A 25,843-nucleotide genomic window follows, 5' to 3' on the forward strand; every position below is an offset into this window, starting at 1 on the left:
CTTGCTTTGTTGGGAACATGTAAGACATCTTTCTGCAAAAGGTTACATCTTTTGGTGTTTACTACCAATTTGTTTGTTGTTATTAAAGAAAAACAACACTGTTCAGTAAATGTTTGTACATTACATGTGAATAGTAAATAAACTGTCCTGTAATGTACCTCCCATGGTCTTTAGGAAACTAAGTAATGACAAATGTGCTGTCAGTTGTCATCAATTTTTATGGCACTACAAAAACTCCCTATTGTAAAAACTGTGTTACAAATCATTATACACACTAGAATTTATGCTCATTCGATATTGTATTCAGAAGTGTCACTTTCTGGCCACTTGGGATGCTGCTACTACTGTGGGCAATAAAAACAGGATGGAGTGTCACAACTGTTATGTTAGACTGTGGTAACAAATTAGTGGCTTTCTATAGGGGATACAGATTAAGCGCTTATTTTTCATTGAGCTCTTTGGCTCTTTGTAGAGCACGGGCGTGGCCAAGTATGTGAAAAACAGTATTCCATTTGAATCCTCCAACATATCGATTAACTGATCTGAAGAAGTCACTCAATGTCATGCAGAAGCAGCTGAATTTAGCGAAACTAGACTTCATAATTGTAGTTGCCTATAGGTGCCCTAGCTCTGTTTTCAGGACATTTCTGTTCAGGTTACAGTAATATCTTGGTCCACTTAATAGAAAGTACCAAAAATTAGTTGTATGTGCTGACTTTCATATTAGAAGATCTCCTAAGTTCTCATCATTGTATTTTTTCTAGCCAAAGTGTAAGTGAACGGTAGCACAACTATAGACTACTTTTTGTTGATTCTTTATTATTAAAGGTCATTTTGTTAATAAAAGGGTAAACGCCCTTTTGAATTTGTGCTAGTGGCAATACACTTTTTTAAGCCTCATTAAAGAACAAGTGTGGCATGGTGTCTGTAGTGCTGATAACAGACAATAAACATATTTCTCTTGCTCTTTGAAAGTTGCTTTGGTACTAGGACTAACAGGCAATCTAGGTGGCTGATTAGTGGCATACGGAAATCATGTATAACAAAGTGCAATCACGAGGGATATCTAGAAAGTAATAGACATTTCAATATAAAAAAATGTGGAAAAACCAAATTTTATTACATACATTTGAAAGGCAATTTCTTAAATTAGTTTTCTACATAATCACCATTCAAACTGAGGTACTAATCATACCGTGGCACAAAGTTTTAAGTACTGTCTCTGTAGAAATCTGCTGCCTGCAATTGCAACCATTGGTTTATACTGGCACGCAGTTCAGTGTCATTATTAAAGTGTTGTGTAGTGAGCCATGTTTCCATTGGTGGGAGGAGGTGATAGTCGCTCGGGCCCAGATCCGGGATGTATGATGGATAATTGAACATCTCCCATCCAAAACCTCTTAGTAGCTCTCGGGTACGATTGGCTGTGTCCGAAGGAGCGTTGTCTTGAAATAACACAATTTCTGCACTAAGTTTTCTCTAATACTTATTTGGAGCTTTTAGGAAATCAACAAGAATCACTCCCTTTGAGTCCCAAACCACAATAGCTACGATTTTTCTTGCTGATAGCATTTGCAAACACTACCTTTGTTTCTTGGTAGAATTTGTGTGTCACCATTCCGCTGACTGCCTTTTTCTTTAACAACTGACATATTTCACCCAAATCTCTTCCTCAGTTACAATATGATCGACAACTTTGTTACCACTTTTCTCATAATCTTTGAGGAAGGTCAATGTTGTAGCCACACTCTGTTTTTTGTGGTTTTCAGATTTTGGAAACCTACACAGCCCAAAATTTGTTGTAACCAAGCTTCTCTGCCAAAATTTAATGCACTAATCTCTGTGAAATTTGGGAGAAATGTTGTAAAAATTCCATAATTGTGGAATGATGATTTTAACTACTTTTGTCATTAGCAGGTTGTTATTCACAAAGCTAGGCCTACCACTGTGCTCCTCACTGTGAACCATGGTACGGTCATTTTTAAAACCAATGCACGATTGCTTCACTCACCTTTTACTCACTATTTCTTTTCCATACACATCACACAGTTCATGAGAAATTTCAACTGATATGCAATTTTTTCCAAAACAAGCTAATCACAGAAAGCACCTTACATGTGGCGGACTTTTCTATTGCAGCGCCAATTTTAACATGTCACAGAAAGCAAAGAAGCAGAGACACAGGCCACATACTGCTGCGACAGACCACAAGTCTCCAACTTTCTGGATGGCTCTTGTGTATCAAAACATTACGAACATCCACAACAGAGCTGTAGTTGCCTTTTACAATCAGTGCTGCAAGGTGCTTAAAATGTTAGTAAGAGGGCAAAAAGCACGTGGTATGTGGTATTAAAACAATATGATCATTTGTGAAAGAGGTGTCTGGCCCCAGTAGCATGCCATTGAGGATAGTAGTAGTAGTAGTAGTAGTAGTAGTAGTAGTAAATTTTTTTCTGTCACTTGTAAGTCAGATATATTTACAGTATTGTTATCACTTTCTGAATAAAGCAGAAGAGTTAAAAACTTAGTTTCTACAGGAAATCACAAAAATATCTTAGACAATGGCTTTCCCACATCAGTATCCAAAACACATTTCTGTGATACTGAAAAGGGGGAGATGGAGTTGATAATTAAATCATTGAAGACTAAAGACTATCATGGATATGTATACTAAAGCACTGTGCTGCAAATGTTAGCCCAATAATCAGTCACATTTGTAATTTTTCCTTTCGGGGTGGTCAGTTTCACAAACGTTTAAAGTACTCAGTAGTGAAATTGTTCATAAAAAAGGAGAAAGGGATAACAAAGACAATTTTAGACCTATTTCTAAGCTACTGACCTCTGCTAAATTTATTGAAAAGTTCTTTGATTTAAATAAAGCATTTGATTGTATTGATTACAAAGTATTACAGCAGAAGTGTACTGTTATGGAATAAAGAGGAGTAGCTCACAATTGGTTCCTCTCATACTTTTAGAACAGACAGCAAACAGTCACTCTCCACAGTAATGAGAATGACCATGACATGGAGTCTGATTGGGGCATGGTTAAGTGGGTGATGTCTGATGGGTCAATTCTGAGACCACTACTGTTTCTATTTTTTGTTTAGTTTGGGCCTGCAGCATGAAACACATTGTAATATGACACTTTAAATTGAATCTTACAAGTTAGTTGCTAATGCTTTTATTATATTTCAGACAACAGGCCTATTTTTATGTAACTGCCATTGTCACATCTATCAGTGAATATTACAGTTTGTAAATTTCATTTACTTTTGCAACATTTGTATGTGGAGTTAATGACTTATGTCTAGCTGACTGATAGATTCATCAGTATTCAGGAATATACAAAATTACGTGTGACAGTTGTAACAAATTTTACATTGGACGAACAGGACAAAATTTTAAAATCAGATGTTGAGAACATACTACACATAGTGACAGCAATCAGTTGAGTCTCTCCACACATTTAAAAAACCAAAATCGTAAAGTCAACAGGATCGAAACTGCAGTTCAAAAATTACAAATAATAACAAATTGACTAGCCGGAAAATATGAGATGAATTGAAAATTTATATAAACATTAAAATAGAGGTCTGCGCGGATGCGGATATCCGCAGTATTTGTTACTTGGTGGATAAAAGTGCGACCGGTGCGGATATCCGTGGGTCATCTGCAGATAATGAGCAAGGCATCTGCCCAGTACGTATGTTGCAATATTAGTTGAAAACTTCAAGTCTGTTGACATTCTTGAAATCTTGCAGGGCCCAGGTAGAGCGTATGTCTGTTGTCCTCAGCCCCTGACTACAACCAACGTAGCTGTACCCTAGAGACCTGCACCTAATCCGTTTACGAGACCGTGACTTTTCTGTGGCCTGGGAACTGCTCACTGGGTGGCAAACCTGCCCACTGTCTACCAGACAGGTGCCCGTTGCAATTTTCCACTGCCTTCAGTTAGTGCTTTGTAGTGACTGAGTGACAACGTGCATCGTAGCAAATATCAATGAGAGTTCTTTCTTCAAATGAACACCATATCAATGGACACAATTTCGTGTAAGGTGAAAAAAGGTGATTTTACATTAGTGAAGGAAAACAAATTGAAATCGCCAATGTGGAAAAAATTCGGATACGTATTTGATGGCAACGAAAAGATAAAAGATATAGTGACTTGTTTTGCATGTAAAAAAGTATATTCCTACACTGGACACAAAAGTGGAACTTCAGATTTGCTAAAACACTTGTGTGAGGCTGGACAAAGTAGCATAATTACTTATTTAAATACCAAGAGAGATGTGAAAGTTCCTGAAGTTCCACCAAATTTGAAGACAGCCGCGACAGAAATATTTATCAATATTGTCAGCTAGACATTTTACCATTCGAAGTTGCATGTGGATCTGGGTTTCTCGAGACGGCACAGTTTCTTATTGATGTGGGGGCCAAGTATGGTGCAGTGAGTGCTAAGGAACTGCTACCTCATCCAACCACCATATCCAGAAATCTGAAGGAAACGGCCGATCGTCTGCGTGAAACTGTCTCTGCAGAAGTGAAGAATATATTCAGAGATATAGGTGGAGCACTAACTGTCAATATATGGACTGATTAGTACCATAAAATAAACTATATGGAAGTGACTGTACATTATGTTAATTATGAAGAAGTGAAACTTGAGGATCTAGTGTTGTGCACCAGAAATTTTGAGAGTGAGATTAAAAAAACAGGAGAAAACATTAAACTTGAATCAATTAAGGTACCACGGTCGTTCGATTTATTCAGTACTGTGAATAACATCGTGTTTGTTACGGATAGAGGTCCAAATATTGCAGCAGCACTTCGCCAATACAAGAGGCTCTCGTGCTCAGCACACATTCTTTAATACTGTGCTGGAGCACACGACTCGAGGAGATGCGAATGATGAGAAGAGTGACGTGCAGCAGCTAATAAATTCCTGTCAAGCAATCACAACTTTCTTTAAAAGATCTGGTCTTCAGAATCGCCTCCATAAGTCATTGAAAGGAGATATAGACACACGATGGAACAGTAAATTGGATATGTTTGATTCTATAGATTCACAATAGTTTGAAGTTCTGTAAATTTTGTCAGAGAAAAATCAAGATAATTTGATTGATTCTATAGACAAGAGGATGTTGGTAGATATAATAACCTTTCTGACACCATTTAAAATAGCTTCTTGTGATCTCGAAGCCTCCAAAACCCGTACGCTTGATTTATGTGTGTTGTGGAAGTTAAAACTTCTCTCCTTCCTTGAAAAAAAATGATGGCGACAGGCCATTTCTGATAGATTTAAACAGTACAGCCAAATCTATTTAATCAGCAAATGGGACATAACAGTAACCCATAAACTTGTAACGCTTCTGAATCCAAAATACAAAAACCTAAAATTTCTTAGCAGTGCCGAAAAAGATGAAGTTGTAAAGGAAGCGAAAAATTATGTTGCAAGAAATGGTCCACAGTTAAAAGATAAGGAGGAAACAACATCTGGAATTCCTGCCATCTGAGAGAAGCTTCTGTACTGCGGGACAAATAATGCAGGACCGACGCACGTCTTTGAAGCCACAGACGATTGATGACATCATGTTCCTGCATAGTCATCTTCCAAAGTAAAAAGGTACTTGTACAGCTTCTCTTACTTCACTGTATTTTTTGGGCTTATCTGAATTAGTTACAATTTTTTTTCATCTGATTCTTTCTTTCACAGAATTTGAATCAGAAGCAAGCAGAAGATGAAAATATTTAATCTGAAGCCTGTGAGTTTTTATTTATAGTAAAGAATTTCCTCGACATATTTTTAGTATTTTTACTATTCCCAACAAGAACATTTAAGTAGCATTAGGTAAAAGAAGGAAATATTAACAAGCAAATTGTATTGTTGTAATTTTCATATAAAATAGCTCAATTTTAAGTTTTTACTCTTCGCATCAAGAACATTCACAGCTAACACGTCAATATTATTAAACTAGGTAATGATGATCTCACAAGTGCCTACCTAAATTTTAGCGTGCACTACAGTAACATTTGCAGCCGCCGACAATTGTCGCTCTTTGTGAACAGTGAAACAGAGCAGCCAGAGCGGTGGCACAGCGGGCCTTGTAATTAATTACAAGTGGGACTTCAAACTACGGCTCACAGCCACCAACAAGCTGTGACTGCGATAGCCCATGAAAGATTATTCTTACAAAATATTCAAATCATCCAAAATAATAATGTGTCTTTTAATTTACCAGCCAATTAGTAAAGATAAGGGCTGAAATTCGTAACAAAATTAAACATTGTAACTGTAACTCGGTATTGGTTAACAGGGAACAGTGCCTAACATTAGAAGTTATGGGACAGTGGTTTTTATATAGACATCTTGAAATCGTTTGCAGTTCCATTAAACTCTGAAAAAAAAATTATTATTTCTTAACATTGAAAGTATTAACTGCAAAATCTACTGCAAATTTTGTCTTACTAATTTAGACCAATGTTGAGGATGTTTTAAAGTGTGAAAAACTTTGTTTAGATGAGAATGAAACAGAAATTTCATTTATCGCTAGGTCTTAATTCAAGAAATCAGCCAAAAGGTGAGCTTCAAGATTTCAATCGCATTTTTAGCTAAAGTTAAATGGACTCCTAATTTCTATAACCAGTGATTTTGTTGTCACTCTTTGGAAGGCAAGTTATTTCTTCCTGACAACGTCAATTATTGCTGGCAGTCTAATTTTTTCACAGGTGCGCCAGCGATTTGCGGTGTAGGCCTAATACTGTAAATATTTTCACCTGGAAATGACAAGGACTGAACGTGTAAGCTATAATATAATCATCAGCTGACATGAATGGCTTCAAAATTGGACACATTCAAGCAGTGAGTACAAAAAAACTGTTGGTAAATGATGCAATGTGCTAGTAACAGTTTAAAACCATCGTCATTTTCAGCTCCCTTGGACAAGAGCAGCGAAATATAATTGTTTCTATACACATATTTTCATCATTAAATACTATTACATTGAATTTTAAATTTTTAAATAGCGTTTCCAATCTCACGAGAACCGAGCCGCTACTGTGTGTGCTCCAGAGCGCCAATGCTTTCCTGTTTGGAATGGTCTGCATTAGAGTAGGTATAGAGCATTTCCTGCTATTTAAGAAGTCTAAAGTAGTTAAGTTGTCGCAGAAATGGCACCCTAACAATAACTATGTCATTACATACCATAATTATAAGTACTGCTGTCTATTGCTATTAATTACTCAATCAAAACTTAAATATATGTGAATGTGGATAAGGAACTTGCAGATGAGGATTGCACTTTTCTTATCCATGCAGACCTCTACATTAAAACTTATCTCCGTAACATATTAAACGAACACAGTGACTTCAAACACATATATTGCTAGAAAATTTTACTGACGTTCTGAAGTATGACAACACATAAAAAATATACAACCAAGTAATACACAAACACCTAAATTATCTGTAAGTCAAACTATATTCCTGACTAAGCTACAACCACTTTGTAAACATACAGCATCGTCGAAAACTGTCAGCTACTGTCAAATTACTACATAACTTTATTTTATTGACAAATACATTCATCAATGATGGAACATGTATGTCTTTCCCAGCTACACGTTAGTATACTTGTAAAATTAACTTGACGTACATATATTGCAAAAGTAAATGAAATTTACAAACTGTAATACTCACAAGTGTACTTGGCAATGGTAATTCCACTGAAATAGGCGTATTGTATCAAATATAATGAAACTATTAGCAGCTAACTTGGAAGATTCAACCCAAAATGCCATACTACTGTGTGTGTCTACACAGAATCAGCATATGATTAGTAAGTGTGAACAGTCAAAATCCCTAGGTGTTCAAATACATGATAAGCAGTCAGGGAAAATGCATGTTCAACATCTTGTTCGAAAACTGAATGCTGCTATACTCACCATTAGAACAGCATCTGTGAGAAGTGACAGTCTAGCATGAAAACAGTGTACTTTGCTGTTTTTCCGACATTTATACCATTTGGATTATATTCTTGAAAACAAAGATTCCAAGACTTACCAAGTGGGAAAGTGCTGGTAGACAGGCACAATAAAATAACACACAAACACACACACACAAAATTTCTAGCTTTTGCAACCAACGGTTGCTTCTTCAGGAAAGAGGGAAGGAGAGGGAAAGACGAAAGGATGTGGGTTTTAAGGGAGAGGGTAAGGAGTCATTCCAATCCCGGGAGCGGAAAGACTCTTGGTAACTCATCCCATTCGCAAAGTGTATTTTTAGCTCAGAAACAGACAGTTTGAATAGTATGTTGTGTAAGTTCACAAACCCCTTATCGACAGATAATCATAACTCTGTGTGTGTGTGCGCGAGCGCGTGCCAGCCCACATGTATATAAAACAGGTTTCATTAATGAGTACTTTAATGTCAGGAACCGAGCACACTTGAAAGGTACATAACACATATGACCAACAATGAGCCCAGAACTAATGTATGGTTCACAGTCCTACTTGAAATCTCATCACACTCATGACAGGCTTTACTCTTCAATCTGTTTCATACATAAAGCAGGGTGTGTATGTGTATGTCCAGGACCTACTCCCAAACCCTGGGATCGATTTCAACAAAATTAGTCACAAAACAGCAGGACTCATGAGTATCAGCACCATGCAGTTTACAACCTCCTAGCTACAATAGGAGCAGAGATTCAGACAAAAACATGTTTTTTCCAGCCCCAGGCATAAAGTTTACCCTGCACAGCAGGCACACCATGTAGGAACCTCCTAAATGAACCTGCTTTGCAGGGCAGCCTGCATGTCCATGTCAGGAGGCAAGACAACTTGCTTTGCTGGCAGGCAGTTTGTTAGGAGCAAATAAATGATTTTCAAGCCCCAAGCCCCTGATGGGAAGCCTGCTCTGCATGACAAATGTGTTATAAGAGTAATATCAGCCTGCTTTACTTAACTGTATTGCTGGGGCTACACGTGCTAATGAGCATGGCTGGAGACAGGTTGAGATAGCTGTAAGAGGGGATGGACAGAGAGAGAGAGAGAGAGAGAGAGAGAGAGAGAGAGAGAGAGAGAGAGAGCAGTGGGGGGGGGGGGGGGAGGGGGGGGGGGGAGGTGTAGACAGCACACTGAGATATCATTAGCAGTGGAGAATCCTCTTGCAGTGTTGAAGTACTATTCAATATAAACTGCATTTGGCAACATTAACAGGCAGGCTCTCTATTGCTCTACTGATCAAGCTGGTACTTCCTGAGCTTCACAGTTCACATCGTGAATTGAATGCCCTACGTAGGAGGACTGGTTGAGGGTACTGAATAATGGGTTTAGTGAGAACCTCTTTCTCTCAAGCTTCATGTGGGGGCATTTAGAGGGAAATTATGGTTCTTCTATGATACACATGAACTGAAGCAGTGATGGCTTGAAAGCAGGAGGTGATAGCAAGAAGTGAGGAGCTATAAGCACTGTTTACTCCTCCTTTTGCTCTCTCCATACTAAGCCCATTCTATTTGTGATGCCCGTAAACACATTGGTCTTCTATGTATTAGCAGTTTTAGCTCTTACACATGTGTCCTGAACCCAATGATATTCTAGTGAACTTGGGGAGCCATCATAGTGTTAAGGTTTCCCTCTCTGTTGTTTGGTAGATGAATGGAGTTGGCAAAAAGGAGGAGAGGGTTACTGGAGGAACTTTCTGGTTCCCTCAAACATATGTCGACATCCTTATCACTAAATAGATGCTCATCATCAGACGTGTCACACAATATCTAAGTCACAGCCTGTTGTTGTTCATCTTTTTCTTGGATTTTGGGGATGCAGATAAAGCTGTTTTACTGGAATCATTTTTTCTTCAATTTATCTGCTCGGTATGAGGGTGCTTTGTTCTTCTCAACATTATGTTTTACTGCTATTATTGTGACAGTTGGAGGCATACTTCTTAGTTAAGTCAGTAGTGAAACTCAAAATTTTATTTCAGGTGGAGTTTGTCGTGCTTTCATCAGCTGTCATTGTCTGGATGGTGATTTTGTTCTCTGATAACAGTACTTCATAGATGAGGTGAATTAATTCATAAAAGTAAATATGCAAATTACCTTATGCCTTTTTGCCTCAGATTACAGAAACACTGGGTGATCTTGATCTACCATTGTCATTCTCCCTCTTTGAAAAAGTATTCTCTGCTCCACACACGATGTATATAGAAACAATTGAAACACTTGGGTGGACTCATACTTCGTGGGTAGCCAAATACCATCTGCCACATGCTATGTACATCTACATGACTATGCTGCAATTCACACTTCCAGTTAAGAGCCTGGGAGAGAATTCACTGAACCACTTTCACACTTTCTCTACCGTTCCCACTCTCAAACAGCGCACGAGAAATGCAAACACTTAAATCTTTCATGCAAGCTCCAGTTTCTCTTATTTTATTATGATGATCTTCTCACTACATAGGTGAGCATCAACAAAATATTTTTTTTTCATTTTGAGGAGAAGATCTGTGTTTGAACTTTACCAAAATGATTTGCAATGGAAAACAGATTTGTTTTAATGACTGCAATTCTAACTCGCATATCATATCTGTGAAAATATATCAAATATTTCATGATAATACAAAACAAGCTGCCATTCTTGGAACTCTTCTGATACCCTCCATCAATCCTATATGTTAAGGATTCCACACCACACAGCAATAACCCAGCATAGGACAGACAAGCATAGTGCAGGCAGTCTCTTCAGTCATCTGACCTTTGCATCGCAACATGATAAACCTTGGTATTTACTACACTCCCTTTAAGCACATGAAACTGCTATAATATTCTCTGGTAATTTAGGTACATTAAATGTCAGAATAAATGCTGCATCTTCTCAGCATTTTCTCTTTTTATAGTATTTCAACTTCAGTCACACCTTAATCTTCCCACTGTTGTTGTAGTTCTTTAGGCTTTAGTTGCATTTTGTCCCTGCAGCTGATCACACTTTTTATTATAATTTACATATGTATGTACCTCATGATAATGAGTGTTTTTTTTTTTTTTTCAGAAAAGCAATCTATCTTATTGGGAAACTTTCAATCTCATGATCTAGGCAACAAAGCTAGCATCCTTGCTGGCAGAATGTATACTGACAACAAGGAATAATAAATGTTACATATTATAGGCCTTGTAGAAATGACCTATAGCTTGAGATATTGGTAATGCCTGAGCTCTAAAGAACACTTGCTGTACAGTAGGATCTTAGAAGATTAATCAATGCTATAAACGGGACATGTTTTAAATTAAGGATTCCTTTCAAACTATCTGTACTCACATTACTGAGGCTTCAATGCTTATTAAACGAACTGTCATCCACAGGTTAAGCAATCATTAAAAATAAACAAAATAAAGACACAATATAAACATATCTGGATCAAATGAGATAACTCACTGAAAAGCAGAAGTGCAGAGTTGTCCATTCACACACAAACAAAAGAAAGGAAACTTGCTAGCTTTCACAAGTTATCCTTTGATGAGCTACAGTAAAAAACACACACACGTGCATGCGCATATGCTCATACACACCCCTCTACCCCTACATGGTGCCAGATGGACTAACAGTGCAAACGCTTTGTTTTCGAGCAGGTCGACTGATTGTGGTGGGGTGGGGTGGGGGGGTGGGGGGGGGGGGGTAGTGTTAGGTGGGGTGGGAAGAGGGAGAAGGACTGGTGATGAATGGCTAGCAGCTTGGAGGGAGGCAGTCAATTTGCTGGCTAGGAGTGTGGGAGGGAGGGTGTGGCAGGTAATGCACAACTGTAGGGGCCAGCAGATAGCTATGTTCACTGAAGGCAGTGTGGAGACATGAAATGGGAGGGGAGTAACAGTACATAGAAAAGGGGAAACTGATGGGTGGAGGGTGTGGGGACAGTGGATTACCTGAGACTGAGGCCAGGACGATTATAGGAGTGAAGGATGTTTTGTATGGATAACTCCCATCTGAAAAGTTCAGAGAAGCTGGTGGTGGAGGAAAGGATCCATATGGTCCAGGTTATGAAGCAATGAAATTGAAATTGTACGTGTTATGCTCAGCTGCATGTTGTGCCACCATGTGGTGAACTTTGTTCTTGGCAACAGTTTGGTGGTGACCATTCATCCTGGTGGACAACTGGTTGGTAGTTATACCAACACAAAAGGCTGTGCAGTGCTTGCAGCAGAACTGGTGTATGTCAATGCTGTTTTCACAGGTGGCCCAGCCTCTGATGGGGAGGGATTAGCCTGTGACAGGACTGCAGCAGGAGGTGCTGGGCAGGTGGATTGGGCAGACCTTGTACCTCAGTCTGCTGTACAGAAATGACCCCTGTGGCAAGGGTCAGGAGTGGGAGTTGCATAAGGATGGACTAGGCTGTTGTGTACGTTAGATGGACAATGGAACACCACTTTAGGAGTTGTGGGAAGGATCTTGGGTAGCATGGCCCTCATTTCAGGATAGGATGAGAGATAATCAAAGCACAGGCAAACGATATGGTTCAGTTGTTTCAGTCCAGGATCATACTGGGCGACATACAGCCTTGCTGCTTGTGGACGATATATCTTTAGTGATGAGAATTCCTTTGCCCAGAATGCTGAAGGCCTCATGAAGGCCAAAACTAGTCTATGAACAGATTTCCGGTGTCGTATCCTCACACATCCCCAATCCTCCCACCACCTTCAAGAAGCAACTACAAAGAAGCACCACACTCATCACCCAATATCACCCTGGACTGGAATAACTGAACCATATCCTTTGCCAGGGCTTTGATTCTCTCTCATTCTGCCTGGAATAAGGGACATCCTCCCAAGATCCTTCCCACACTTCCTAAAGTGATATTCCATTGCCAACCCAACCTACACAACATTATTGTCCATCCCTATGCCACTCCTACCCTGAATCCCTACCCACAGGAATTGTGTCCTTGTGGCAGACCAAGGTGCAATATCTGCCCAATCCACCCATCCCGCACCTCCAACTCCAGCCCTGTCACAGGCTAATACTACCCCACCAAGGCTGCACCACCTGTCAAACTAGCAGTCATATACAAACTCTGCTGCAAACACTTCGAAGCTTGCTGTGTTGGTATAACTACCAACCAGCCATCCACCAGACTGTTGCCCCGAACAAAGTTATCACACAATGACACAACATGTATCTGAGTAAAACATGCTCAATTTCAGTGGCTGCTTCACAACCCAGGCTATGTGGATATTTTCCCCCAACCACCAGCTTCTCTGACCCATGCAGATACAAATTATACTTATAACACACTCTCCATTCCCATACTCATCCTGGACTAAACCTCAGGTAACCCACTATGCCCCCACCCACCATCCATCAGCTTCCCCTTTCTCTGTTCTGTCACCCCCTCACAAATCAAATCCCCACACTGCCTTCAGTGAGCATCGCTCCCCACCAGCTCCTACACTCATTTATTACGAACCTAGCCCTTATACCTGCAACTCCTCCATCCTGCATTCATAGCTAGCAAAATGACTGCCTTCCTCCAGGCTGCCAGCCAACCACTGCAATCCCTTTTCATGTGTGTGTACCATATATTACTCCATCTCGTCATATGATCACTCTGAAAGCTAGCAAGTTTTCTTGCTTTTTTGCATGTGTACTCAATGCTTCTCCTTCTCAGTGAGCAGTCTCCTTTAATTTAAAATTATTTACATTCTACAGGAACTTTCCACAGCAAAGAAAGTAAATAAGTATTTCCCATTATTATTTCTGCAAAGACAGTCTCATATTCTGCCCTTATACTTGATCTACCTCGTTATTCAGTTTATCTGAAAAATAATAACTGAATCATTCTTTAAGATAAACATCAGAGTGGTTATGATTTTACAAATCTATACATATTAATCACAAATTAGTTTAGCTTTGAAACATCAAAAGTAATTAGACATACCGAGTACTGAGTAAACCAGCTGCTTCATCTGCATGCTCATCATTTGGCAGGGTGCAGCATTTGGGAAGAGATGAAGGAGAAGACAGTCGAAAACCCACATTAGGCCATGAGTCTGACTGACCGCTGTCTGATCTGTGGGATGTGGTACATCAGCAGTGCATTCAGTTAGCTCACACACAGAATTTATTAAAAAAGCAATGAAGCCAACGATAAGTTAGTTTCAAATAAAAAACAATATGTTAAAGCTCATACATGGTTTTGTGTAAAATAAAAGGAGGAAAAACTTACAATATAATACATACAAGGTCTGTTCACAAAATTTTGGAACATTCGTAATTTCATGCCAATGTTGTGTAGGAGTGAAATATGGTTGACATCCCTGCACACGCCTTTGTTTAAAGTGTAACTGCCGGAAGATTCATTGTCACATGTCTGTTATTTATTGTTCAGTGCTGTGTTGAGCAGAACATTGTGTCACACAGTTCGTAAATTTTGAGATGGTAGAGTTAGAGGAGCAATATGTCTGCATTAAATTTTGTGGGAAACTCAAGAAAACTTTTATGGAGAAACAACAAATGATGCAAGAAGCCTACGGTGATGAGTGCTTAAGCCTTACTCACTGTTACGAATGGTTGACATGGTTTAAAAATGACCAGACAGAAGTTACATGTGACTCTTGTTCAGGTCACCATTCAACGTCTACTGCCAATACTCAAGTGAGGAATGTCAATGAAATTGAGCATGCCAATCGAAGACTGACTGTCCAAGTGATTGCAGAAGAACATAACATTTCAGTTCGATAATGTCATGAAATTCTGACACAGCATCTTGGAATGCATCATGTTGTCGCTATGTTCATCCCACAGCTCATAAGTCAACATCAGAAAGACCTTCGCCTCACAATCAGTGAAGAGCTTTTGGATCCTGCAAATGAGAATGAGATGTTTCTTAAGAGAACATAACTGATGATGAGAATGTGGGTCTACAGTTATCATATTGAGACCAAGGTTCAGTCTTCACAGTGGGTCAGGAAAAGTCTTCCTAGACCAAAAAAAGCTTGCCAGATCAGGTCAAATGTCAAACCCATGCTGATACTTTTCTATGATTTTGAAGGATTAGTTCATTATGAACTCATGGCACAGGGCCAAACTGTTAAGCGATGGTACTATCGAGATGTGTTGCAACACCTGCAAGTAAATGTGATGGCCTGAAAGGTGGCAAGATAATTCATAGCTCCTGCATCACAGTGACATACCTGCACATTCATTTCCGTTGGTGCAAGATTATTGCACAAGAAGCGATATCACTGTACTGCCTCATCCTTCATACTCTCCAGACCTGGCCCCCAGAGACTATTTTTTGTTGTTGTTTCCACAGCAGAAAATCCTATTGCAAGGTTGAAAATTTGCAACAATAGACGAGATACAAGAATATTCGCAGACAGCATTTTGTGTGATCCAGTAAGAGGCATACCAAGACTGCTTCTGGAAGTGAAACAGCATTGGGAGTGGTGTATCAATTGTGGCAGAGATTATTTTGAAGGAGACTTTGCACAATAATTAAAAGGTAAGTGAAGAAAAACTTCGTGAACAAATTTCCAGAATTTTGTGAACAGACTTCGTACTCCTGAAGAACGTGGTTATGACTCACAACTAGGATAAAGAGTGAACTCTAAATAATATAAAGACATTTAAGAGCCCATGGTAAATACTTTCTGCTCAAAAACTGTGATGATGACAAACAATTGATTGTCGTTTTTTGTACCTCCATAATTAAGTTCATACTGAGTGTCTTGAACTGCATGTATATGTATTTAGCAGACTCAATGTTATTAGCATCTGTTATTTACAATATATGGTCTGAAGATATTTGAAGTGGAGAGTAGAAGGAAAATAAAGCGGAGGAGTACATGAAATTTTTTATTAGAATGAAAAGATATGATTGTCTGAGTGGAGCAATACTGGGAGAAATATAAAAAAGGAATAACACTGGAGTTAACAATAAATGAACATCAAATGAAGTAATGAAGGTCTAAAGAAAGAAACACAATATAAATGTAGAGTAAAGAATGTGTTGTGCAATCATAACAAAATGTGGAATAACACTGGAGTTAACAATAAATGAACATCAAATGAAGTAATGAAGGTCTAAAGAAAGAAACACAATATAAATGTAGAGTAAAGAATGTGTGGTGCAATCATAACAAAATGTGAAATGGAGGGCACAAAATAAGGGAAGAGAAAAGCTTGCAAGTGGGACAAGCTAATCACAAAAAAGGGAGGGGGGGACAAGCAAATCACAAAAAAGGGAGGGGGGAGGTGAGAACAGAGAGCAGGGTGGAGCAGCAGGAAGAGAAGAAGAGAGTTGTTAACAGAAAGATTCAAGTCAAATGGTCTGTAGTGTAAGGGGGAGAGGTAGAGATGAGGTTTCTCTCAGGAAAGGGGATGTTGGTACTGAGGGAGTGGGAAAAAAGGAATCCTATGATCTGGTAGAAAAATTTAAAAGCAAGCAGATTATGTAAATCCAAAGAGGTATTAGAAAGTTAAATTCTTACTTTCTAAATTCTGGTGCTATGAAGGCTTCAAAAATCTGACCCAACAGCCCTCTTTGTACATCTTTACATTAGTTCTGATTATTTATTTATTGTTCAAATTTGAATTTTCAGGTCTAATTATTTTCCATTCTTCTAAAATCCCAGACAGATGAGCTATACTGAAGAATCACTCAAACAAATATTTCATAAGTTATTTCATTCATGAATGAACTACATTTCCTTAAGACTCTCCAAAATAATCAGTCTGTCATCTGCTTTTCCTGTAATTTCTTTTATGTAATCATTCCACTTTCAACTGTTGTAAGTTTTACAGTAGTTATTTTTTAACAATAATGTAATCAAACATTAATTGCTCTCTGTGTTTTTTATGAGTAATATGTTACATTTATTTGCATTCTTTGGAAACTATTAATCTCTGCACTAGTCATTGATCCTTTGCAAGTCTTCTTGCATTTCATTACAGTCTTCTGGAATTGTAACCTACCTACAGAAAAAAATCATCATCTGCTTATGGCCTTACTAGGGCATTTCTACATACTGTATAAAGTAACAACCCAGTAACACTCCCTTGGGGTCCTTCCAAAATTACGTTTGTTGATTCTGTTCTGTTAAGAATGACACAAGTTCTGTATGCAAGGAAGTCCTGAACACAGTCACAGGACTGATACTCAGCTAGTTCATATTATGTTCAATAAACAACAGTGGGGAACTGTGTTGAATGCCTTTGGGAAGTTCTGTTACATAATCTCTGTAAAATCTCAATAGTATCTCATCTAGTCCAGAAGCCTTTCCACTGCTGAGCAATTTCTGTTGATTTTCTATTTGTGATTGCTTCTCAATATTTAACACTTCAGGGCACAACATACAAAAATTGTTCATCTCATTATACATCAATTCTTTGCATAGAAACACACAAGCAACAACTTTTTCCGCACTCTATCTGTGAATAAAATGGGGAGAAATCTTAATATGCAGCAAAATAATAAGAACTATTTTCTGTACAATTTATAGACCAGAGATGTAAATCCAGAAGGCTAGAATTTCTAAAATTTATATTTTTAAATAATTTGGCTGAGGAAGTACTTTTTGCTGTTCATGGCCTGCTCTGTTAACAACAAACACGAACTATTATAAAAACAACAAATCTGTAATGGCAAATCATGAAAAAGTTGGCACATAAACAAAATAAGTACTTCTTTATTACTGAATAATGTCTTCCATAGATTTAAAAATGAGTTAAGTCTTACGACATAAATTAGTGAGACTAAATTACAGACTTATTCAGATACTGTCAGCTCCATTATTTTGTTTTCACAAGACATGTTGTCTTTTCATACATAGGCAGCTAAAGATGAAAAAAAATTAGCCTTTACACTTCTAGGTCACTATAAATTCAGGAAGATGTATATGGAATGAAGTCAGCTTTACACTGTCGCATGCAGATCACTATAAAAGATCTGTAATAGCAATGTTGAGAATGGGACATTAGGAAGTTTCTTCAATTATAAAAACTCCAGCCAAAACAGTGATTGAAGGAAGGTTGCATTAGACACAATTACAGCAGATGAAACAAGATGAGGTCTGGGAAAAAAGAAAGGGGTGGGAGAGGAGAGGAGATGCAGTAAGATGGTAAGAGGTGAATAGGGAAGAGTAGTGGGACAGAAAAGGAGGAGAAGGGTTAAGAAGGACATATCAGTGTATCCAATGACCCAAAGTAACTAATGATGATGAGTGATTAATGTTTCCAGACCAGACAAGCAATGTTAACTGTGGAATCAATGCAATGGCACAGGATGATCTTAAGTAGAGTAAAATTCCTTGGCAGTAATAAGACATATTATGTGAAGTAAGGATGGAGGATTATACAAAGGTTGTGGTGTAAAAAAAAAATCCCCTGAATTATACGCCCAACACTGTTACATTTGTTGCATATGAAAATACTGGAAACCCTCATAAGAAACAGAATACCAAAATTTTACAAAAAGGAATAATCTCTCAAATTACGCTCAGATTTAGAAAGAGATCTTCTAACACAATAACAGTGCATTTTTTGATCCATTAATTCAGATATTAGATGTCAGACTAATGAGCCAAAGGTTCAGCATTCTCTACTTGGCCACCCTGTCCTGTCACATACTGTGTTATCTTTGAAAGCAAGAGTGTAGGGAGAAAACAAGGGCATGGCTGAAAAAATCTATTTAAAAAATATGATCAGCAAGATGGGAGTTCTTCAAACATGGAGATGAAGAAGACTGCTGAAGAGAGGAAGCTGTGACTGCAGAGACAATTCTTAGTCATTTGAATGAAGACTGCATCTTGTAACTCTGGCAATGACTTGTTCATGTCAAAAATTCCAAACTGCACTGTAACTTGGAGACCATGTTAAAACTTTAGGTTGCCCTACAACTGCCTGGTTATGCCAGTTGAAAGGTTGGAGGAAGGCAGGTACTGAATGCTGAACATTTTACTTTTTGACCTGTAGTCTGACACTCCAACTGGAGCACACCTACAAAAGCCCTCTGAAACCAACCTCCCACTCGAGGACAGCTTCACTTATGAATGAAGAAAAATCTGTGGTATATTCCACAACGTTTCAATGGTACTAGACTAAGTATGGTACAATGATGTAATACAAAACTTTTGTTGCTATGTAATCATAAAACCAGTACAAGAAAAATGTTAACAGTGTACATAAGTAAAGCATAAAATGGTCAGTGCTATAGCTAAAACAGTAGGGCATACACCTGGGATCAGTTGTGGAACTACTTATTTTCATTCTATACGTAAATAACATGTTGTCAGCTTTCGGTGAAAATATAATGATGTATTGAAGTGACACTACTATCAATAGAAGACTGGAATAAGGAGTTCCTTTAAGTAATGGAGAGACTAATATGGTATTTTAGTGAGAATAACCAGTCAGGAGGTGCACAGAGGGCAACTTACTTACATATAGCCAAACAGTATAATACAACAAAATGACACATGCCTTACTAGTAGAAATTAATTATTAATGGAGGTAAATAGTTACAAATATGTGGGTGTCTCAGTTAATTAGCAAATAATGTGGGAGAACCCCTTAAATGCAATCTATCTGAAAAATTCCAAAATATTTAATTCTGAAAAACATCAAGAAGATTATATACACAGTTACAAGTATACAGTGACCTAATCTAGACACTTACTACACTGCTTGGAAATGCAAGCAAATGCTATATTTGTGTATAAGGCTAAAAAAGCCAATGAAAAAGTTTTGCTGTGTTGTAAGTTTATCCATAATTAAATCACGCAAACATGAATTCCAAGAATTTGTTAATCAACTTTTGCCTCTGCTAGTACACGTGATACAGTTATGAACTAAAAATATTTTAAACCGAAACATACAATTACAACTTATGAAACTGCTGCAATTAACTGAATAACACTATGCATACGCTGAATATATTTGATACAACAAAAGATTTAAAAAACAGAGATTCCAGGATGGAAGCAATAAATAAAAATGAGGCTAAATAATGGGTGGAGCACACACACATGTAACAGCCCAGAGACTTTACTTGTCAATGCTTTTCATCTATTTTAAGCACACTCTCACCACACACAGCCCTGTCATTGTGTGGCTGTGGGTAGGTAGAATTAGGTGTTTGTGTGGCTGTGTGTGGGAAGTGGGTACTTAAATGAAAGAAAAGTGGTAGCTTGAAGGTTAGTACAGTTTGTGTATGGTTATTTTTGTTTATGTGGCATATATCCATCAGCTACAGATGAGTGGCTGTCATTTCTCACTTATGTTTATGTAACCAAAAATATAAAATAACCCGGAAGTGGCATGCATTTTCCAAAATAAATGAAAACATTACTTAGTATCATTTTTATAACCTGTGATGTAATTTAGTGAGGTTGTTTATATTTCAAACATATTTGTGCCCTGAATGCTTATTTTTATTTCTGGATACTTATTTTTATTTCTACACAGCACACCAGCTTCCATAAATGGTCCTGACTTGTCCCTACTTTTGCCCAAAATGAAACTGTTGTTGTTGTGGTCTTCAATCCAGAAACTGGTTTGATGCAGCTCTCCATGCTACTCTATCCTGTGCAAGCTTCTTCATCTCCCAGTACCTACTGCAACCTTCATCCTTCTGAATCTGTTTAGTGTATTCATCTCTTGGTCTCCCTCTATGGTTTTTATGCTCCACGCTGTCCACCAATGCTAAATTGGTAATCCCTTCGTACCTCAGAATATGTCCTACCAAGCGATCCCCTCATTTAGTCAAGCTGTGCCATAAATTTTTCTTCTCCCCAATTCTATTCAATACTTCCTCGTTGGTTATGTGATCTACCCATCTAATCTTCAGCATTCTTCTGTAGCACCACATTTCGAAAGGTTCTATTCTCTTCTTGTCTAAACTATTTATCGTCAACGTTTCACTTCCATACATGGCTACACTTCATACAAATACTTTCAGAAATGACGTCCTGACACTTAAATCTATATCTGATAATAAATTTCTCTTCTTCAGAAATGCTTTCCTTGCCATTACCAGTCTACATTTTATATCCTCTCTACTTCGACCATCGTCACTTATTTTGCTCTCCAAATAGCAAAACGCATTTACTACTTTAAGTGTCTCATTTCTGAATCTAATTCCCGCAGCATCACTTGATTAAATTCAATTAATTTAAAACCTGGTTCCTGAATCTCTGTCTTACCATTATATAATTTATTTGAGACCTTCCAGTGTCTCCAGGCTTCTTTCATGTATACAACATTCTTCTATGGTTCTTGAATCAAGTGTTAGCTATGATTAAGTTATGCTCTTCGCAAAATTCTACCAGGCAGCTTCCTCTTTCATTCCTTACTTCGATTCCATATTCACCTACTACGTTTTCTTCTCTTCTTTTTCCTACTATCGAGTTCCAGTCACCCATGACTATTAAATTTTTGTCTCCCTTCACTATCTGAATAATTTCTTTTATCTCATCATACATTTCATCAATCTCTTTGTCATATGCGGAGCTAGTTGGCATATAAACTTGTATTACTGTCATAGGCGTGGGCTTCATATCTATGTTGGCCACAATAATATATTCACTATGCTGTTTGTAGTAGCTTACCCGCATTACTATTTTCCTATTCATTATTAAACCTACTCCTGCATTATCCTTATTTGATTTTGTATTTATAACCCTGTATTCAACCGACCAGAAGTCTTGTTCCTCCTGCCACCGAACTTCACTAATTAATACTACATATAACTCTAACCTGTCCATTTCCCTTTTCAAATTTTCTAACCTACCTGCCCGATGAAGGGATCTGACATTCCATGCTCCAACCCGTAGAACGCCAGTTTTCTTTCTCCTGATAACAACATCCTCCTGAGTATTCCCCACCTTGAGATCCAAATGGGGGACTATTTTACCTCCGGAATATTTTACTCAAAAGGATGCCATCATCATTTAACCATACAGTAAAGCTGCATGCCCTCGGGAAAAATTACAGCTTTAGTTTCCCCTTGCTTTCAGCCGTTGTTTTGGATAATGTTACAAGGCAGATCAGTCAATAATCCAGACTGTTGCCCCTGCAACTACTGAAAAGGCTGCTACCCCTCTTCAGGAACCACACGTTTGTCTGGCCTCTCAACAGATACCCCTCTGTTGTGGTTGCACCTATGGTACAGCTATCCATATCGCTGAGGCACGCAAGCCTCCCCACCAATGGCAAGGTTTATGTTTCATTGTGTGTGTGTGTGTGTGGGAGGGGGGGGGGGGGGGGGAGGAATGATACTATGGAATGTATAACAACAAATACAGAAAGAATAGATTGTTGCTCACCACATGGAGGAGGTATTGAACCAAAGACAGGCACTATAAAAAGCTTGTTGAAATATTAAAGCTCTTCTACAAAGTCCTTCTTATGCAGAAGGAACACACACACACACACACACACACACACACACACACACACACACACACACACACAACCACTGCACAGGGCACTATGGCCTAACTGCAACGGCATCTGATGGAGCAGCAATCAGGAACGGGCAGTGCGAGCAACAAGGTGGGATAAGGTGGGGAGGGGGAGTGACAACTGGATATGGGTGGGGGAATATGACAGTGCTGTCCCGGGGAGCTTGCAGGGACTTAATGCAGGGTAAGACTGTTAGGTACAGTGATGGGATGTTGTGCTGGAAGAGAGTGGTCGGGGACTTTCAAACCACCACCCCCCCTTCTCCTCTTCCAGCACAGCAATCACTGGCTGGGAGGGAGCAGAGGGAAAGGGAGAGGAGAGAGTAGTGAAGTAGAAAAGGGGAAAGGACTTGCAAGTGTGTTGGCAGGATAGATGTATGTAGTACTAGAGTGGGAGCAGGGAAGGGGATAGGTAGGTGGGAGACTGGGATGCAAAACATACCCAATGTTCATGGCCTTGCCACTCTGAACACTACCTCATCTAACGCCCAACTGACTCTAAACCTATTACTTGTTCCTGGTCACAAGACCAAAAATACCATCACCCACAATTGCTTCTGCAATTAAGTCATCTTTTACAAACAAATCTGGGGAAAAATACTGAGCATCCACATGGCACCATCCTGTATCAACAAATTCATGAGTCATCTACAGAAACTCTTACTGACCACCCAAACCCCTCATCAACACCCAAACCTCTCGTCTGGCTGAGATTCACTGATGACATGTTCATGATATGGGCAAGGGGTGAGGATGGCCCATCCACATTTGTACAGAACCTTAACACCTTCTCCCCAATTCACTTCCACTGGTCCTCCTCCATCCAACATGCCATCTCCCTCAATGTTGAACTCCAGCTCAAGAATAGCTACATCAGTACATCCATCTATATCAAACCTAGCAATGAACAACAATACCCCCACTTTGACATCTACTGCACACTCCATGCCAAGAAGTTCCTTCCATACAGCCTTGTCACCCACAGTACACAAGTCTGTAGTGATGAGCAATCCCTTTCCAAATATGATAAGGGTCTCATGGAGGTCTTCACAGATCAAAATTACCCTTCCAACCTTATCCAGAAACAGATGTCCCATACCTTGTCTCCCCATTCACCTACCACCTTTTACATAGCCACTGCCTGGCCATAAAGAGGCAGTCCTCTTTTGACCCAGTATCATAAAGGAAAGAAACAACTGAATCACATTCTCTGCCTGGGTTTCAACTACCCGTCATCATGTCAAATGAGGAATATCCTCCCACAGTAGCATTTCACAATCCACTGAACCTACACAATATCCCTGTCCCTTGATATTCCACCCTTGCTCCCAATCATTTGCCTTATATCCTTGCAATAGGTCTGGATGCAAGATCTGTCTCATACATCTTCCCATCATCAACTAAGTGTCCTGTCCTGCCCTGTCCTGTGAAAGGCACTGTAGTGCCTCGAGACTTTGGGCGTAAATTCTAGAGACACTCAGTCTTCCACCGTGTTGAACACTCAATATTTTAAGTATGAGAATGAGAGAGTGGAGATGTGTCTACCGCACCACCAGTTTTTGCGTGTGCAGGATGGATGTGTATCAGGAGAATACTGCAATCGTGGCAGTCAATTGGCACAGACAAGGGTTTGCAGCTCGCGCCACAGAAGCTGTATGTGATGTATAAGGAGCAAGCACGCGTTATTCTTTGACAGTGTAATGATTGTAATTGTTATGAACAAATGAAATGATTTGACTAGAGACTCTTAATTTGGGTGTTAGACTTTGAATTTCTGGTGGTTATTAAACTCACCACATTGTAAATATACTTAATTGTACCTTATGGTTAAAGACACAATTGACTTGCAAGAATTTGGAAATGGAAATATACCAGAATTGAACTGACGGTATTAGATAAGATAAGAGAAGATAAGATACTTTATTGTCACATAACATGTTTTTATACAATCATTCGATTGAGAACATTGGTGACTCGTCAGTCTTTAACCTAAGTTGTTACAGTATTTTATATACTACCGGAAATACGCCATACACACATTAATTATTATAATAAAAATACAACATTATATTTTAAATCTTTTTGTAACTCATTGAATCATTACTATAGCCTTCACACACCTTTATGAAGTATGGATGTACAGAACGGGATACAAACCGCCATATAATTCTATATATAAACATGTGATGTAAATAAAATAGAAAGAAACATTCCACATGGGAAAAATATATTAAAAACAAAGATTCCATGACTTACCAAGCGGGAAAGCGCCGTTAGATAGGCACAATAAAAAAACACACAAACATACACCCAAAATTTCGAGCTTTCGCAACCGGCGGTTGCTTCGTCAGGAAAGAGGGAAGGAGAGGGAAAGATGAAAGGATGTGGGTTTTAAAGGAGAGGGTATGGAGTCATTCCAATCCCGGGAGCGGAAAGACTTACCTTAGGGGGAAAAAAGGATAGGTATACACTCGCGCACACACACACATCCATCCACACGTATACAGACACAAGCAGACATTTGTTGGAATTTCATCCCAGCCCACAGATTTAAGATTTTTTAGGGATTGTATGATGTTAGCTACTTCATGACATGATACTGCAGTAAATTTCAACACTCTTGATTCCTGCACTACTGCATCAGGTCTTATTTGTGGAAGTAAGAAGTTATGAATTTTGTTTGTGGTTATGAAGTACTTATTAAATTCTTCACAGATGTGCTGAGTGTTAGTAACAGTATTCCCACCAATTTCTAGTTTGTAATTGAAATGTTTTGTTTCTTCAGTACCAGTTTCTTTCTTGACAAACTGCCATACTGCTTTTGATTTATTTGAGGCATTAGCTATATATTTACTGTTTGCCAATTGTTTAACTACCCGATCAAATATTTTTTGTATTTGATTTTGTACCCAATAAATTCAGCATCACGGTTGGTTTTCTCTTCCTTATGCATTTCCCTCTTTCTAATACTAGAGATCCTGATACCTTCCGTAATCCATGTCTTACTTTTATTGCATTTATCATTTGTTGATATGAGGGGAAAGCATTCATTGAAAATGTTCTTGAATTCAGATATGAAAGTGTTGTAATTATTGTATACTGAACACTGGTTGCTGAAGGTCCAATGGGTTTCCTTTAATTTCAAGCTAAATGTGTTTATTTTGGCTGGCTGAAATTTCTGACCAATTTCACTGTAGGCCTATATGTTTTGTATGGCAATGACATTAAAAGTGCTGAGTGATCAGATATTCCTAAGTCTAATACATGTTTTTGTGTATTCCCATAATTTTTGCTGCTCACTATATTATCAATGCTTGTGGCAGAAGTGGCTGTTATCCTGGTGTACTCAGTAAAATTTAGTGTTAAGCCGTTTGTAGCCAACAAATCCTTCAGGG

At 38.6% G+C, this 25,843-nt stretch overlaps 1 protein-coding gene across 8 annotated transcripts in view; it reads right to left on the reverse strand.

Moving 5' to 3' along the window:
• Window positions 1-25,843, reverse strand: part of LOC126334718 (transmembrane protein 94) — a 461,078-nt gene that overhangs the window by 136,164 nt on the left and 299,071 nt on the right. For all 8 annotated transcript variants that reach the window (XM_049997238.1, XM_049997237.1, XM_049997233.1 and 5 more), the window contains one exon: window positions 13,925-14,056. In XM_049997238.1, coding sequence (XP_049853195.1) covers window positions 13,925-14,056 — 132 coding nt within the window. The remainder of the gene's footprint in view (window positions 1-13,924; window positions 14,057-25,843) is intronic.

This window comes from Schistocerca gregaria, chromosome 2, assembly GCF_023897955.1.
Source record: "Schistocerca gregaria isolate iqSchGreg1 chromosome 2, iqSchGreg1.2, whole genome shotgun sequence".
NCBI lineage: Eukaryota > Metazoa > Arthropoda > Insecta > Orthoptera > Acrididae > Schistocerca > Schistocerca gregaria.